This window comes from Agrilus planipennis, unplaced genomic scaffold (genome assembly GCF_000699045.2).
Source record: "Agrilus planipennis isolate EAB-ADULT unplaced genomic scaffold, Apla_2.0 scaffold8, whole genome shotgun sequence".
NCBI lineage: Eukaryota > Metazoa > Arthropoda > Insecta > Coleoptera > Buprestidae > Agrilus > Agrilus planipennis.
In genome coordinates, this window is record NW_020442461.1 from 673,814 (window position 1) to 693,580 (window position 19,767).

Sequence of the window (19,767 nt, forward strand, 5' to 3'; positions counted from 1 at the left end):
GGGAGTTTTTCCGCCCTAAAGTCGCAGAAACTCCACGGTTCAAAAAATTTGCTCGCAAACCGATAAATGAAAAAAAAAGCGCTATTAACTTATTGAATTATGATAAGTTGATATAAACTTTTTAGATACATACTTACGTATACATATCTGAACCGAATATTTTTACCAAAATTTAGTGTATAAAAAGATTTTAATCCTATTTTTAAATTTTCTAATCAATATTGATAAAATATTATATTATAATCAATTTAAAGTTTTCGAGGGATATTAAGATTGTAAGGGTTAAGTTAGTATAGGGAGGTTTTCATAGGAGAAGTAGACGATATACCTGTTGAGATAGACTATTTTTAAATTTTCAAGTCAATATCAATAAAATATTATATTATAATCAATTTAAAGTTTTTGAAGGATTTTACGTTTTCTCAAAAGAATTTGAGGATTCGGTTAGTATAGAGAAGTAGGAAATACACCTATTGGGATAGACGCCTATGCGACTAAAAAGAAAAAACTCCGACAAAGAAATGTTGTAATTTTTATATTCGGTGAACGTTTTGCCTTACCTGTATATGCTCCAGTTGCAACTTAGCATACCTACTTACGTAATTGCTTTTTTATTTTATATAAATGAAACTTTTTAATTTATGCTTTCATGAAAAGTTTCTTTAGTTTAGACGTTTTCTTTTTCGGCATGTACAGTCGATATTTACGAGAATTTTCCGTTTCTTTCGGTAACAATAGTCGGCGACATTGAGAAAAAACAAACTTGGGAGTTGACGGGCAGCTTAAGTTGGGCAATTTTTAAGGGTTCTTACAGTTGGCAGAAGTGGCCGGGGGTTTTTATGTTGGCGCTGCCGTATTGTATATGCCCAACACTTCCGCCGTGTAGCCACCGAGCTCTGACGTCACACCGTCGGATATTTGAGAACACTCTCAGGCTGCTGCCTCTCTGACGAACACGAGTACTACGTCTCTCGATGACAACCCTTATTACACTTGTCAACTGCATGCATGTGTACGTGTACGAACGTGTATGTGTACAGGTCGTCTTATGGGGTTAATTCAATGGTCTTTTGTTTTATTGTGCTTTGCGGCCCCCACTGTACAATGCATATTTTATTGCCAAGGCGACCGGGGACGTGCGAGTAACCTGGAGAACCGCTACGTGTTTACACATAATACTTAAAAGTTGTTCGTTATAACTTGGGCATATGTGGAACTACCGAATGATTTGTTTTCCAGTCGAATACAGGGTTCTACGATCTCTCGTCGGCACCCGTGGGCGCGAGACACTAGCGCCCACAGACAGCCCAGCGCATACATCCCTAATTAGGAGAGCGGTATGTCTGTTGCCCTATAACTCAGGAACCACTGAATATATTCTGATGCGGCTTTAACTGTTGTATGGAGTATTACTTCTGGATGGTAACGAGCTATGTTTGTACGACGACACCGTCTCAATAAGTGCAATGTAACAGACTACAGTATAATTTTATCTGTAATTCAAAGATTATCAGGGTTGGATTCTGGATTGGTGATTCACAAGCTGTTAAATTCAGACTGACACGATATTATTTTTCATCGCATATTGATAAAAATTAGATTGCAAAAATGCGAGGGGCATGCATACCTAATTCAAGAGCAGATTGCCACAAGTTCTTAAAAGCCTAAACCATGTAAAAGGGTGTATATGGAACGTAAAGGACTAAGGCCCCTCTCAATCTGTACTGTAATTTCCCTAGAAATCGCTCGCAGGCGTTTGAAATCAAATTTCCTATCGAGGAACGCGAATTTTCTCTCTACACATATTTACACGTCTACAGGATTATTTTGACTAAATTCGCCAAGAAACAACGACAACTAAACGCTAAACATTTTCGAATATTTGCCGTCAGTTTTGAGAACCTCTTGACGTGACGTCACTATCGGCGCAGAAACACAAAACAATAGCAGGTGAACTGCTGCCATTGTTGATATGCAGTAAGTGCATTACAGAACAAAACAATTGATTTTTTTTAATGCGAACACGCGACAAGACTGACAAATGGTTAACAAGAATGTAAAGGGCTATCAACACAGTATTTATTCCCTATTGACAGTTCTACGCATGATTCTACGTCATTCGCGTGGTTGGTTAACTTTATTACTGATAGAGACGTCATTTGAACGTTATTCGAAAAACGCTATAGTGGCTTCTACGACCAGAAGCGTGCTCTCCCTGTTTCACGTTTCCTCGATGAAAATCACCAAGTTCAAAGTGCCATTTCGTAATGGGAATCCATTACGATGCTATAAAATATAATTGAAATTGACTGCTAAATTGATTACAGGCGAAGCACTTAATAATAGCTTAGAGAGAAGCAAAGAGAGCAGAGCTGAGAGTACGGAGCGAACCAAGACATGGTTATTAGACGGAGGGTGGGAATGTGCGAGGGGGAGCACGGGGTTGAAGTAAAACCAAGCGGGCATGTGGGTGAGCAGGCGGTCTGAAGGTGGCACGGTTGAGTGTGGAGTCGATGATTTGGTAAACTAATTGTCAACACAACCCCCTTCGAACACCCTAACCACTCGCCACCCACTTGCCGCCAGTTTTATAATTTAGTACACAAAAAATTTAAGCGGCAAAAATCGTGTAGGAGTATAAAATTGACGTAGATACCACAGAAATATATTCTTTAATTAATAAATTGAAAAATGAGTTGCTTTTATAATAGATGCCTAATCGTTAATTGTTATCGATACAAAAAAGTATGCCTCAATTATTTCACGAATCGGAATTTTATGAATAGGCAAGTAGAAGAGTAGTTTCACAGTTAATAGAACGTTAACACTGAATGTTACAATAAATAATTTACCTAATTGGTAAAAAAATATGATTTATTTAATCTTTTTTGATTTAGTATCATTTTTTTTAATAAACGTTAACTTAATTAAAAGCGTTTCTACAATAATTAACCGCAAAAAAAATAAAGAAGTGGTTGTATTATATACGGAAGTATTGTAAGTAAAAATCTATGTTACGCCACTGCTATTTATTATTTACTTCTGCTGCACACAATGACATTATTCGAAGTATCACCAACATGTGCCCGGGTAGCTCAGTCGGTAGAGCATTGGACTTTTAATCCAAGGGTCCAGGGTTCAAGTCCCTGCTCGGGCGGCTTTACTTTTTAGATATTAATTTTTTTTCTTAATTAGACTAATTTGAAAGAAAAATGTAATTATAGAAACTTGCGAATGACGGTTTTAATTGAATATTAATACTTATCTGAGTTGTCAAAGTACCAATTTTTATGTAAGCATGTACTGTGAGAAGTGACACTTGGTTTGATTGCCTCACATGGTTTTTATTTTTTGCAGAAAATTGCTGTTAACAGTTTATCAGTGTTACCTGAATGTATTTCTACATTTCGCAGCTAGTTCTTAAACGATTTACATGTATTAAAAGTACAAATCAGTTACTGTTAAGGTATTGAGGTTATGTTCAAGTAGCACCAAAGTTTAATATAAGTTCTTTTGTGCTCCTCAGTTCTAAAAGGTCGATTTCAAGAATAAAAAACATGACTGGACAAACTGAGGCCAGGGCTCCCCTGAAGAAGTTTCAGAATATTATCAAATCTCCTGAAGATAAGAGATCTTACAGGGGACTTGAACTCAGTAACCATATGAAAGTATTACTTGTCAGCGATCCTACAACTGATAAATCAGCGGCTGCTCTCAATGTAAACGTTGGTAAGAAAGTAGTGAATATTTTTTCGCACGTTTCTTACTGATTCTTTGTAGGTTTCCTGAGTGACCCTGATTACTTGCCTGGTTTGGCCCATTTTTGTGAACACATGCTATTTCTGGGCACTGAAAAGTACCCAAATGAAAATGAGTACATTAAGTTCCTAAGTGAGCATAGTGGAAGCAGCAATGCATCCACATATACTGATCATACAGTTTATTATTTTGATGTTGCTCCTGATAAACTTACAGAGGCATTAGACAGGTTTGCACATCAATATTCTGTTCACTATCAGACTTTTACCTTTTTTTCTTGTGTTTCAAAGGTTTGCACAGTTCTTTATTGCCCCTCTCTTCACTGAAAGTGCCACTGAGAGAGAGCTGATAGCTGTTAATTCAGAGCACGAAAAGAATTTGCCTAATGACATGTGGAGAATGTCTCAGTTGGAAAAACACACATGCAATCCTAATCATCCATATCATAAGTTTGGAACTGGTAATTTTGATAAGTTGTATACAAGCTAAATGCTATTTAATTTAAATTTCTAGGTAATAAGGAGACCTTGGATGTGATACCCAAGAAAAAAGGAATCAATGTTAGGAGTGAGCTGCTAAAATTCCATGAGCAGTGGTATTCTNCATACAGTTAATATTATAACCCTAATGTACACAGCTATACATAAAGTTAAAAAACTTATTTCTCATGAAAATAACTTTTTTAAGTAAAAATCAATATTTCCCTCGAACAAATCAAAATATTAGAAGAAATAATTCATTAGTTAGTAACGTTATTAATAACATCTTCTTGGAAGATTTGGTTGGACACCCTTACACATTTGTATGAGGGACTGCTAAAGGTATTTCGTAATTAATTTCGAGTAGTTAGATAAGTTTTATTATAAACGTATCATTTCAATGCCGAAATTAAATCGCACTTGAAGATACATTAACGTGTTTTTATTATTTTATTCAAAATTTTGGTGGAGGCGCCGGGAAGTTTTATAATAAAGGCTCCAATTGAGGTGTACCTGTGACTTAATTGAAGTAGACCGATGAATTTTCATCTTTTAGGTATGTTATTTTCATTTAGACGCCGTTAGGCCTTCTAATATTAATATATATTTTCTTTTTCCAATAAGTTAAACTACAATCTGTAGTACAATATATAGACAACCCAACGTACACCAAATATTGCAACCCTAATAAATGTAACTGTAAATAAAGTTACAAAACATTTTTCTTGCGGAAATAACTTTTTCGCTTGAAAATCAATACGATTCTAGACCAAATTAAAATATTACGTAGAAATAATTAATTAGTCGGTAACGTTATTAATGATATTTTCTTATAAGATTTTGTTGGACACTTACATATTTATATTAGGTGCTGATGAAGGTATTTAGTTATTAATTACGACTATCTAGTTAATTATTATTATAAACTATCATTTTAATGCCGAAATTAAATTGCACTTGAAGATATTTTGTTCATAATTTTGGAGGAGGCGCCGGGAAATTCTAGAACAAGGGCTTTAATTGAGCTGTAACTGTGACTTATCTAAAATAAATCGATGAATTTTCACCTTTAAAGTATGTTTTTTCCATGTAGACGCCGATAGGGGTGCTAATTAATATACTTTCCTTTTTACAAGAAGTTAAGCTAACTTAACTAAACCAATCTGTAGTACAATATATAGACAACCTAACATACAGCAAATGTTACAACCCTAATAAATGTAACTGTAAATAAAAGTTAAAAAACATTTTTCTTACGAAAATAACTTTTTCATGTGAAAATCGATGCAATTTCTACTGTTAATTTTTAATGTTTCCTTAAAGGACGAAGATGCTCTATCTGGGCAGCAAATGACACACTGTCCAACGGCATTCGAAACTACCATTCGTTCTCTCAAAAAAAAAAAAAAGTGGGAAACAAGGAGTAAATATTTTAAACGAAAACGGAATCGTGCATTAACTATTGGAAGCGTGCGTTTCAGAAGTCAGAAGTAAATGAAACGAATCTAATTATTTATTAACCAACAGCGGAAGTAGTCGAATAATTAGGTTAATTACTCACTTCGTAATAATGACTATTGTGACTGGACACGAATCCTACAGACCGACCATGTACACCAGAAATTTATGTACATCTATTATTACTACCGTAAATAACAGTACTTAATGTATTACACTGTATATACATATTTCTTTTTCGGTTTAGTTATAGCAATGGACACATCTGTTATGCAAATAATACTTGATTTTACCCCTACGTTGTGCTACATAAGCAAGTTACAAATTGTAATTGAATCTAAGACGCTTTTAATTCTTGATGATTTTAGTTTACAAGCATCTATGATCATTTTATCACACTGTCGTAAGCAGTCTTCCTGTAATATTCTTCAGCTTGAAGAAGCCACATTGTGGTCTTCTTTCATCCGGCGAAGCCACACTATGGCATTATTCCACCGAAAGAAGCTACACTCTAGTATTTTTCCACCTGAAGAAGCCACAGTGCGACATTCTTCCATGTGAAGAAGTCACACTTTGACATTCTTCCACCTGAAGAAGCCACATTTTAGTATTATTCCACCTACAGGAACCACACTGCGGCTTCTTGTTCTTCTATCAGAAGAAGCCACACTGTGACATTCTTCCACCTGAAGTAGCCACACCATGGTATTATTCTACCTGAAGACGCCGCAATGTGGCATTCCTCCACCTGAAAAAGCCACACCGTAGTATTCTTCCATCTGAAGAAGACAGATCGTGGTATTCTTGCATCTGAAGAAATCATACTGGGGCATTCTTTTTTCTGGAGAAGCCATGTCGTGGTATTATTTTACCGGAAGATGCCACATTGCGGCATTCTTCCATCTGAAGAAGCCTCACTGACATTCTTCCACCTGAAGAAGCCACACCATTGTATTCTTCAATCTGAAGACACCACAATGTGCCATTCCCTCTACCCGAAGACACCATATCGTGGTATTCTTGCATCTGATGAAGCCACGCTGTGATATTCTTTTATTTGAAGATGCCACATTGCGGCATTCTTCTACCTGAAGAAGCCACACAGTGGTATTCTTATATCGGAAGAAGTCATACTATGGTATTCTTCTTCCTGGAAGCGCTATGCCGTGATATTCTTTTGTCTGAAGGTACAGATGGCGGCATTCTTCCATCTGGAGAAGCCTCACTTACATTATTCTACCTGAATAAGCCATACCATGGTATTCTTCCACCTGAAGACGCCACACCGTAGTATTCTTCCATCTGACGAAGCCATACGGTGGAATTCTTGCATCTGATGAAGCCACACTGTGATATTCTTTTATCTGAAGATGCCACATTGCGGCATTCTTCCACCTGAAGAATGCCAAACTGTGCCATTCTTCTACCTGAAGAAGCCGCACTCTGACAGTATTCCACCCGAAGTAGCTATTTAATTTCGTACTTATACATGACAGTCACAGTTCTGTTTAACATGAAAACAGTCGTGTTTACACAGGGGTTTGTTGTACCAGCCACTTCCGTTCAATTTCAAAGAACGTGACTGTACGTTAGAGATGATGCTAAGATGGCTAAAGGTTAAGAGGTTAAGTAGCGGAGTAATTATGTTCGGCGCAAGGAAATTCACAATTCAACGCTGTAAATGTTTCATTTGCAGACCGGGATTAAAGATGCCCTCTCAACGCACGACCATCTAGATTAATCGTCTTTGATGTATATATAAGTTGGCGACGCGGTTCGCTATGAACCGAGAGATAAACTACAAATTCACAAATGATGCATTGTATCTAGGAGGATAGTAATAACTCATGCAACATAAACGTGAGAGAAAGTATTTGAAAAGATTAATCAGTAATTAAAGGCAACAAACAACCTCCTAAGTAGGCTAAATTGATCGTCTCTTTTTTCGTTTACGTAGGTATAACAATTGAACGTTACATAACTTGGAGATTTTCTAAATGGTTAACAAAAAATGTATTAATTGTTATAAAGCTATTCAAAATTTCTTTGCTTTTTCTGACTTTGTTACACAAACGCTCTGGTACCTACATTATTTTTTAAGATAATGCATTGGATTACTTAACATTACAATAAATCTGTTAAGTGCACTTTCTATCAATGCCTCTATTAATTTACATCGCCTGTTGCACGTTTTACTACAGTCATAAACCAATAATAATTACAGATGATCTCTATAACTTAATAAATTTACTATCAGCCTATTTTCCACGCTCGTACTTATTCCAACGTTTTTATTACCAACATTAATCTGTACTACATACATTTTTACCGTCAGGGACTACTATTATATGGGTACACTTACCATAACGAGACTGCCCAACACTCCATCACAAAATAATTTATTACACACGAAAAACATTATGTATTTAATTTCTTATTTAACAAATCTGTTTATGTCAGGCACAATAATTCCTCAATTTTTAAACAATCGGTACCTACAGTCATCTAGCGGCGGATAGTTGAAGCAGATGTGGCGGCAATTACGAATCTATTTGTACATAGGAGAACCGTACATATAGTGGAAATATCTAAATAAAATCAGTCAACAACCCACGCCTTATTAATAATTAGAAACTTATACTAAGCATCGATAACTTTGGCTGATCGTGTTATTCTATAGGTTAGATTCTACAGTTACCTTAAGTTCCCTTATTAATGGACTAGAAAGAAATGGTACACGGACTTCACTCATTTTTGAAAGGATAATAAATCATTTACGATGTTTAAATTTTGAAAGGCTTTCAGTGGCCAGACGGTTTGGCTTTCGAAGAGTAAATAAAAAAGTTAGTGAACTCTACTACACGAGAGTACTGAAAATTAGGTTTATAGTATTGATATTATTTATCGAGTGCATTTTCAAAAAGCAACAACGAATGAGCGAAACTAGACGTGAATGGTTTTTTATTGCTTACAACGAGCCCGGTTGATGTTTCCAAGCGAGGAAGTTTTTCGTTATGTATTTTAAGAACACAGGACAGTGAAAGAGTGTAATTTTTGAATGTCTAAACAAGTTGGGTGCATTGCCAATCTGGCGGAAATGAGGTCTTGCATTTGTTTATTGAAGTTGGCCAGGATCGAACGGTTTATTGAGACGGGAATTTCCGGGTGTGTGTGAGAAGCTTGAAAAAACTGCACACATCACAGAAATGATATGTACCAGTATGATAAATTACATACGAGGGCGTTCATAAAAAAAGTCTGGACAAGTTCTGTAAAATTGTTTAAACGATTTCGATACTATACGAGGGTATTTACCGATTTGAAATCGATCTAGATCTAGACACAAGGCAGGGACCATTTGGGACATAAATCGTGTTCATGTTATTTCGATAGTAAAGAGATCATTTATGCAACCCAACACACATCCGTGTACCTATGTTATATACATTACCTGATCAACCTGTAGTGTGGGTTGCATATATTATGCGATTAACCTGACATTTGTGTTGCATACATTAATAACAGGAAAACTAAAAATCTGATAATTACAAACCATACTAACAATAGTAGTATATTTAGTTGGCCATTTCACGATTGTCTTTTACGATAAATAAAAAACGTGCATCACAAGTGGTGGAGTTATAAACATTTTTATGGTTGACATTTAAAGAAATATACTGTCAGAAGTCTTTACAACGCGTTTAATAACATTCTCGTTTTACTTATACACTTAGATTACGTCTTTTAGAATCGTTTCGAGAAAACCCTGGTGCTTATAATATGCGTTTGACATTTTATGACTGGCTTTAGCTTTTACTACATTTCCTAACGTAATACTGGCAATAAAAAGAGGAATCGTAGAAATTGTTATTGTTGTGATTGAAACACTCGTAGTAGATGGCGTAGCTATGGGTAGCTAACTAAAAAGAGATCAGTCTTCCACTCTCATTGCGAGACGTGTTAGTTATATTTGTATATTATACTGGGTGTATCCCAGGATTCTCTCCATCAGCCTACCGATTAATGATATCGATAATCCTACTCTGACGAATTTAGGGACTGGACGTCCTGAGTGGGTTATTCCTGATGATTGAGAGACGTCATTGTTGGCGATTGCAGACAGGGGGGAATAGATGACGAGAGGTGATGTTTTCTTTTTATCGGGTAGTTTCTATTGAGTACTTTATAAGAGCTGTTGTAAGAGAATTGTAGAGTATCCAGCAGAGGTTTAGACCATTCGTTAGGATTTAGGAGGCATACAGTGGGGACGCCGATTCGATTTAGGGTCCAGGTTTTTCTATAGTTTGTTTGGGTCTTCTTTTCTACCTCCCTTCCGGTGTTGTTCGGAGGAATTCGGATGAGAGCTTTCCACCGTACTCCCCGGCATAGTTCCAGTATTCGTGGACCTCTTGGTAGTCAAACTGTCCCCTTTGTTTCATCCGATCTCGAAATAAGGCTTTACGTGGTGGATCGCAGTTCCAAATTCCTTTCGAGGTTACTAATTTCATTGGGTATGTAAAATCAAATTACTTTACAATCAATTTTTTGACCATCATCATACACATCTCCACATCTTCCTATCTTGAGCCAATCTTCTCATTTCTCGAAAACTAGAGCAACCTACATTTGCGAACAGTTATCTAGTCTAGGTCTACCTCTGCCTGCCTCTTTTAATTCCTGTATATTCCCTATTGACTTCCATAGCGCCCCCTGTTCTATTCGTTCTATCATACCTCCTAATCTCTAACTTTTTCTACCCATAGCATTTATAAAACTGCCCAGTCATTAATATTGATCGTATCATAAAAAAAAATTTCGGGTGTTTCATTCCCACCAGCTAGTAATGCTGGTGGGCAGGCAGTCCTTCCGGACTACGCCGGAAGGTAGGGCGGAAGCCCCTCTTCAACCTGCTTTCAGGAATCGTGGAAATGGGTGGATAGTGGTTCGGGTGAGAACGTTGAGACGGACGAAATGAAGACAGAAGACAATGAAAGATTATCTGTGAAATATTACTGCCCTACCCCGAAATCGAATCGGCGTCCTTCCGAATGCTAAGCAATGGTCTAGACCTCTAGGCCATGCCGCTCGATTCGTATCATATTCACTCTATACCTAATGCATGTTTATAAGAATAGTGAACAAGTTCTTGGCTAAATTTATATAGAACCACTGATGACATTGTATTTCTAACTATACGGGATAGCAGTGAACAAAATCTTTTAAGAAATTTCAGCCTTTTTCATTCATTTTGAAATAGACATTTTGACTCTGTACTGCCATACATTAAATGTGGTATATTTTAAATGGAAAAAAAAAAACGTACTCGTACCGTTCAATTTTCGTTTAGAAATGATAATAATTTAATCACGACGAGTTCACGGCTGTCAGGTAGATAATCTGCGGACGTTTCATAATGACCCATACTTCATCTTTATCTGTATCCACTCATCTCGGAGGTAATGAGGAAAATCGTTTTGAAAAATGAAAATCTACGAAACCATAAATAATTTCAAGTCGTTAGCAAAGAACATAAATAACTAAAAGGCGATCCTATCCGACGTTTAATAATAAATACTGCATCAAAAGAAACCATCAGAAAATAAAACTAAAAAACACATTTAAATGTGCATCTTTTTTTATATTCTCAGACTTTTAGGTGGACCCAGACCCAGTTACACAGGTAAGGCAACTAGTCCAACAAACGTATAAATTACAATTTTTTTGTTAGCATTTTTTCTCTTGATGTAGCACTAGCGAAAATCCATAATTTGGTGAACGTCTAAAATATATCTTTTGAATCTCGTCTACTTGAAAATATCACCCGCTTCTCTGAAAATTGTCCCAATAAACTAACCGAACTCCCAAAATCTTTTGAATAAATTGTAACATCTCCCGAAAGCTTTAAATTGCATTTTTTTAGACTTCTGTTGCTTTATTATTAACTAATTCTAAGAAGCGGTTATAATTTCCAGCTTTCCACTTCTACTTGCAGCAATAGAGAAGAAAGCTCTTATGAAAAACCTACTTTCGATAATTCCACAATTCCTTTTTATGAATTTTATAATTTTAATAAATACATATGTCAATTGCAGTATGAATTTGCAAGTTAAAGAATCGTCCACTTCTAGGAAATGTTTGTCACATAAACTGGCGCCGGCTAGTCATACACATTTGTCTGTTTTGCGTGTTGTCTTCTAACATCATTAATCACTGACGTATGTGCCGTATAGATATCCCGTACAAATCTAACGGTAGAAATGAGTTTTAGATTTGTTTGAATTCAATTAGCAAAAGCTCAATTCATTTATTTCATTCGCTGTTTTCTAAACTACATGTAATGCATTCAAATAAAACTGCAAACTTCAAAAATAGTAGGTATGGTACAAGAAAGTCATCAAAGTCGATGATATTTTCATTTTTAATAAAAGTTCTTGGGTCTTATCATTTTGGGAAGGAGGCCCACGACCAGCTCTAAACCCATTAACAGTCTGCTTATGTAAAACTTAACAATTATCTATGATTATCTATTCGATTCCCATAAAGGTGGTTAACCTTTGATGAATGACCCTGTATACAAGACTCCAATAGTGCGCGTAAAAAAATGCCAATGATCTTGTCATTTAATTGTTAATTAATTATGCTATTAATATTAATAAGCATTCGCCGATATCTACATGTAAGTTAAACGACCGAAGAAAATTAAAAAGCAATATTATGTTGCAGTTCTTCATTCTTATAGGTCAATAAAATTAGCGAAAAACTGTATTTTATAGTTTGACCAGTGGGAAATATAACAACAAAATAAAACCCCTTATTTGGACTAACAAAAAACATAAACAACGATAATGTTATTAAAAATTCAATTAGGTATGTATCCACCCTAAAGTATCTAGCATGCAGGTACTAATATTAACAAGTGTCAAAGTCTACTTAAACTTGTGGCTTTTACATTTTAAGTGGTTCCAGGACTAGCTCATGACCTCCTACGCGCAAAATTATTAATGTGCATTCCCAAGTGCAAATAAATAAATAAATAAGGCGCCACATTGTTTCCACGTACAACAATAAAACGCATAGACAATTTTATAAGGTCGACAGTAACTATCATTTAAATATTAATAACCCTGTCCACATATATATGTACGTGTACAATACCGTCTGAAAAAATTGAGCACGTGCACCATACCATAGGATAGTAGGACCATTCCTTGTTTTCACGACACGGTTGTAGTGTTTGACAGTCCTTCTACAAGAGGGTAATGAAAGTAAAATGTGAGAACGATAATGTAAAGAAAACTGTAACATTTATTCTTTTGTTTGATGCCTCACGCCTTGTTCTTTTCGCATTATGAACCGAACCCTCATCCCTTGTTCTTTTGGCATAATGATCTGAACTCTAACTTGTATTAAATCTAGAATGGATTGCTTGTTTTTGAACTTATAACATATTGTAGCGAGCACGAGCGTGTTTGTGTGCGATCGGGCATACGTGTGTGTGAGCTTATCGATTTGCCGACTAGCCGCGGGCGCCTTTCATCATGTGCGCCGTATTTGTAAATGTGTGTGTCGTACCTGCGTTCTGGGAAAGCAGTTAAACAGTTCAAAAAAAAAGAAACTTTTCCGGACGTTTCTAGAAGGTTCCCAAAAGGAAACAAAAGAGTATTTAACGGAAGAGACGATCGCCGCGAATAGTAGAAATAAATTGACCGTTGCAGAAGTGAATCCAGAAATAAATTGACAGTGACAGCAGACAATAGCGCAGTGAATAGTGATATATCAACAGTAGTGACAGTTTTCGAAGTTAATTTTGTTAAACCCACGAACATTACAATACACTTATTTTGAAATGTTTTTACAGTTATTCTCACATAGGGAAGTTTCTAAACTTTTTAACAGTACTGTACCTACTTATTGTTAGTAAGTTCCCTTATTGGCGTGCATTTTATCGATTAACTGTTTTATTATTACATGAGCCAGAAATCATTCGAATTGTTCATTTAGCAAACATCGAAGGTAAGAAATTAAATGAAAGCTGATGGCCATACAGGCCATGCTAAGGAAAAGTGTGCTTATCGTACGATCGATCAAGGTTTACCACCATAACAATGTTTATCGTTTGAACTATACATTGATAACATTTCATCTGCAATATAAGTATTTATTTCCTCAACGGGTGTTGTTTATGATCACGACTTACAAAGTACAATGACACAAAGCTTCCAATTGACCTTTGAGATGAAATATTGAATTGCATTTCTGTGAAAAATGCACCTTTTACTTATTATACTTAAGATGAGTCAGTTCAAAGAAATTTAAATTTATTTTACGGGATATTCGATTTCTGTTCTGGTTTGACCTGTACGAAACCAGGTTTTTTGGGTTCAATCCAAATTTGCCCAATGTTGGTGGAAACATTTTATAGGGTTGTTCGGAAAGTCATTTCGTTTTTTTTGTGGAAATGAAAGACTGTTTTCGTACAATAAACAAATACTTTATTAAATTATATATTGACCGTTCTGGTCCAACACCTTTTGCCATCTTTCTGGTAGTAGCATAATTCCACGCTCATAAAATTTTTGGTCTTTGCTGGCAAAAAACTGATCGAGGAGGTTTTTGACCTCCTCATTTGAGGTGAAGGTTTTACCGTCTAAAAAATTTTGGAGTGACCGGAACAAATAATAATCCGATGGTGCCAGGTCTGGAGAATATGGTGGGTGTAGCATTGTATCCCATTCAAGCTGTAAAAGCTTTTGGCGAGTGACCAAACTTGTGTGAGGTCTCGCGTTGTCTTGGTGAAACACTACACCTTTCCTGTTGATTAGTTCTGACCTTTTCTGTTGAAGTGCATCATTCAGTTTGTCCAGCTGATGACAGTAGACTTCCGAATTAATCGTTGTGTTATCCGGTAAAAGCTCAAAAAAAACGATTCCTTTAAAATCCCACCAAACAGACAGCATCACCTTTTTTTGGTGAATATCGGCTTTGGAAATGGTTTGAGCCGGTTCATCTTTTTTGCTCCATGACCTCTTGCGTTTGACGTTGTTGTATACAACCCATTTTTCGTCCCCAGTGATGATGCGCTTCAAAAACGGATCATTTTCGTGACGTTTGAGAAGCGAATCGCAGACGTCAATGCGGCGACACAGATTTCTCTCTGTGAGAACATGGGGAACCCATACATCGAGCTTCGAGGATAATCCCAGGCCTTTCAAGTGGTCATAAACTGTTGAATTTGATAAATTTAACCTCAATCCGATCTCACGTGTTGTTATTCGCCGGTTCACATCAACTAATGCCTTTATCGCGTCTTTATCAGCTTCAACCGGCCTTCCCGAACGTGGTGCATCTTCGACATCAAAATTGCCGGATCGAAATTTAGCGAACCAGTTCTGGCACTGGCGTACTGTCAACACACCTTCTCCATACACATCAGTCAATTTCTTTCTGGCTTGAACAGCATTTTTATCCTTTCTGTAGTAAAACAGTAAGATATGTCGAAAGTGCTGCTTATCGCTCTCCATATTTAAAAGGGCACCACCCAAAAACTACTGCGTAGAATTAATTGGAATTTTTCATACACAAGCCTTGCTATATGAGCTCTCAAATCATATAAAAATTATACGGCTTAAATGTTAAGTTGGGTGCAAAAGAATACAATTAAGTCCTCTCTCGGGAAAAAACAAAATGACTTTCCGAACAACCCTATAAATAAATTGATAATTCTTCCTTATGGCTTTACAATGGGCGTCATGGAGGCTTAGAAGGTTAGCGTTGCAATACATGTATCCTTCTAACATCATCATAAGGTCGTCAGTCCTGAGACTGGTGGACACGCACTTCCACTCCTTCCTATCATGAGCTAATCTTCACATTTCCCTAAAGCTAGAATATCCCACATCCAGTCATCTCTACTTTTAAATTTTCCAATTTCCCTACTTGCCTCATTGTTCCAACATTCCACGCTCCGACTCGTGAAACATTGCGGCTACCCCTATTGCACTTATTGATGACATCCACCGAGGTAGTCCCCGCCCGAATATCCCAATGGGGTACTAGTTTACGTCCGGGGTGCTATACCCCAGAAGACACCATCATTTAGTTTCGGTGTGTTTTACTTTGGATGTCATAATGTGGCGTTTTCCCGTTGCCTTCCACATACCGATCCTCGTGATCTCTGCCACCCTGAGTACTGAGAGAGCTGCTGCCCTCTGTGAGGGACTTGTCTTAGTCTGGGTTCACTTCAAGAACCCTCACCCCTCATTATGGTTGAACCTACGGTACGGCTCCATAAGTAATCGAAACTCGCAAGCCGATCCACTCACCCTTTTTTGGGGCGGTAGTTGAACCTTGACGAAACTCTTGTACAAACTAGAGTGGGTGGAGTTTCGATGACTTATGGACTTAGATGTATATCTAGATTAAAAAGTAGCGGTGACAGTTTGCATCCCTGTCTGACTCCCTTCCTAATATTTACTTCCCTACGTTGTTGCTCCAGCTCTATAACTGCCTGTTCCCAATGCATATTATCAAAAAAATGTTTGTTCAAGAAATAAGCGTTTTCTTTTCGTGCTTCCCTTTATTATCCGATTTTTTGCTTATACATACATATATAAAGCGGTTTATGAGGGGGGTTGTTAGAAACATGTGCGATCTTGACATTAAACTGTTTACTGCTATGACTGAAACTGACACAAAGCAACCTTAACCGGGAAAATACGCATAAATAAAACAAAACGTCCGTTGTTTTCTGTTGCTGCGGCGTCGTTATAAACATTACGACTACTGTTCGTAATCGACGGAAATGCCTGCCGGAACGTCACACTTCTTTGTGCATTCTTCGCAAAAGTTGGATGTTGGATACAAATATGAACAGCTACGCACGAAAGCATGCCTTTCAAATTAAAACGAGTGCTGCTGAAGATATGGAATTGATTAATTCGAATTTGGGTGAACATTCTGTGAGTAATTCGACAGCAAAAGAGTGACCTGCACGATTTCATGATGGAAATTTCAGTCTTTAGGATGATCCACGTTCAGCTGCAGTAAATAAAATTGAAGATAAAGAACTTAAATTTTTGCTGGACGAACATCCATGTCAGACTCAACAAGAGGTTGTAGAATAGTTAAGAGTAGCTCACCAACCAATATCGCTTCGACTATTATGCAAAGGAAAAGATGCCAAAGAAAGGAAAATGGGTTTTTCATAAACTGACGGAAGAAAATAGTACCCGAATAATTTGATACCTGAATCAAAGAAGAAATTCTTTGTATAAAATCATTATGGGTGATGAACAGAACAAGAATCCTAAACGCAAAAATGCTTGTGTTGATCCAGACCAGCAATCACTATCAGTTGCCAAACCGAATATTCATGCCAAGAAAGTATCACCTTGCTTTTGGTGGGATTGCAAAGGGGTTATTTACTACGAGCTTTGAAAAAAGATCATTTATGGGTGGAGACATACCGCAAAAGCAACCCATGAACTCATTTTCTCCTTAAACTGGAAAGTTCTCTACGATGCAGCGTGTTCTTCAGACTTGTCTTCTTCTGATTACTATCGATTTAGATCAATGTCATAATATGCAAGAGACCAGGGGTTGGCTAAAGCTGAAGATATACGATAATGGTACGGTTACTATTTAGTTTTGAAATCTCCAAGTTTCTAACGAGAAGGCATTTATCACCTACTCGATAGATGGCATAAAACCAAAGATAGTAATGGCGAATATTTCGATTATTAATTATTTATTATAACAAATATTTTTTGGTTAAAGTTGAATTACACCAAACAAAAAAATTATTTAAATTGAAAGACCCATGCGAGTGAATTATCCCATTTTTCATTTGCTTGTTTATAAGAAGGAAACAGTGATTAAAATCACTGAAACGTTAATACTGATGTCGATGCATACGTATAAATTTGATTTTCTCTTCAAGTTTTCCTTAAAACCTTAAAAATTCCATTTTGTAGAGATTAACTGTATATTTATTTTAAATGAGTTTTGTTTACAGCAATAAATATTCTAACGCCATACAGCGAACGCATTGTTTCACTGATATTTTACTGAAGTGATGCAACTGTTTCTTACATGTTACACATGAAAATGGGTTGGTTGAATGATACAATAAAGCTTGCAAGAATGCGATTTTTTTTTTAAATAAAAGTCGACGAACTTCAACAAAGTTCAACGTAACCCACAACAATTATTATTTCTCATAATATTTGTACCCACATGATGAGAAATAATAAAAAAGTGTTCGTCTTTATTAACACCATCTACTACTACCAAAATCTTATTGACTAAATGTTAATTTAGTGACACAGCCACGCAAGCAGCGGCGTTAATAACGATCGACTTTCATTTATTTTCAGATACTTATGTATTAATGTTTATTAAGCCGAAATGCCATGAACGATGCGTTTTTAATGGGGTCAATAAATATCATTTTTAATGATAGTGAAAGCGATCTCTCGAAAACATTATCGACGAAACGAACGAACGACCTTGACCCGCGCCGTGACGGCTTATTTATTTACAGACTCCCGAGCTATTTAAAGGGAATGCGATAACAAATCTTTTCACTTTACCAAGAGTTGAACAAGTCTGGGAGAACTGGGTCCCGATAAAAACGCCGATAAGTTATTGCAAGTAGAAGTACGTAGCAGTTAGTCCCTCTGTTCATGAGTTCGCTCCAAATACAAAACAAAAAAAAACAACAACTGTGAACAATAAACGTATGCAGACTATGCCCATGGTCAGAACCGACTCGGAATGGTTCACAGAGGAGATATATAATTGCAAAATTAGTATTAGGCATCGACTTGTCTATGATTTTTCACAAACGGGAATGGTGTAGTGGTATCGATAGTCCGCTGCAATCCAAGCGGACCCGGTCTCTATACTCGACCGATGCTACAGCTTTTTCTCAATTGTTAGAATCCGGATTCTTATCAAAAAGAACGCAGCATTAGAATAAAGAGGGCGGATTCTCAGGCAAAAGAATCAACTTCGGTAAATGTCTAGATGATAGGGCGGGTGGGATCGAAAGAGGAGGTCTCCCCCACCACTGTACCATAAAAAGCTCGTGGCGGTCTCAATCCCATAAAAAGTTATGGGGTTAGATGGGGGTGGGGGTAGGGGGATCGAAAGAGGGTAGGGGGGATCGAAATAGGGCGGTCATCTGAGTAAAACCACATAAAAAATTTGCGCTGGATTGACTTGGGTTGGATTGTATTATGTTTTATCATGTTAGATTGGTTTATTAAGGAAGGGAAAGTGCGAAAAGGTGGCATGGCGCAAGTTTGACCTGGTTAGGTTTGGTTAGGTTAGGTTAGGTTAGGTTAGNTAACTTTCTCAATATTTTTATGTATTTTTCATTAGTTTTACCTTTGAATATTGTTTAAGAATGACAATATAAATATTTACATGCCTAGAAATGTATAAAAATTGGCATATTTATTAACTTTGAACCCCCATAACTTTTTATAGAGGTGAGACCGCCACGTACTTTTTATGGTACATTGGTGGGGGCAGTGGCGGATTATCCATAAGGCAAAGTAAGCATATGCCTTAGGGCGTAAGGTTGAAAAGGGGCGAGCGCGGAAGTTTTTAAAACCTAAAAAAAGAAATAAGGAAGTACCTAATAAAAAAAAAGTATTCTGCAAGATATATGACCGCCAGAGGGGCGGCTATGAGGTGCTAGCCTAGAGCGCTTTCGACATTTAATCCGCCTCTGGGTGGGGGACACATCCTCTTTCCTTCGGGGTGGGGGACATCATCTAGACCTTTACCTCATCTTCTTTTTGCTGCATTGTCGTAATGCCACTGTACTTGTGTTTTGTCCACTGGCCGCTAGATGACATCGAAATTCCACAACCTCCCCCCACACATACGAGGGCTAGCACGCACTCACACACACACACACACACACACACGTAAACCTCAAGAGATTGCGAGTAAACGTTGTCTCCATAAAATATGCAGCAAGAACGTGGGGCTGATGCCGTTTCTTCGTTCGCGAGGGTGAATGCTCTCGGCAAGTTCTATATAGGCTACCAAACTGGGAGAA

At 37.0% G+C, this 19,767-nt stretch overlaps 1 protein-coding gene and 1 non-coding gene across 2 annotated transcripts; both read left to right on the forward strand.

Annotated features, from left to right (window-relative positions):
• The first annotated feature begins 3,084 nt into the window (after window positions 1-3,084).
• Window positions 3,085-3,157, forward strand: Trnak-uuu. The gene has a single exon. It is a non-coding gene; the product is annotated as a tRNA-Lys (tRNA).
• A 141-nt stretch (window positions 3,158-3,298) lies between these two features.
• Window positions 3,299-4,373, forward strand: LOC112906507 (insulin-degrading enzyme-like). Its single transcript, XM_025980738.1, has 4 exons — window positions 3,299-3,729; window positions 3,781-3,988; window positions 4,050-4,219; window positions 4,273-4,373. The coding sequence occupies exons 1-4, from the start codon at window positions 3,558-3,560 to the stop codon at window positions 4,371-4,373; spliced, it is 651 nt and encodes a 216-aa protein (XP_025836523.1). The 5' UTR covers window positions 3,299-3,557.
• The last annotated feature ends 15,394 nt before the right edge of the window (window positions 4,374-19,767 follow it).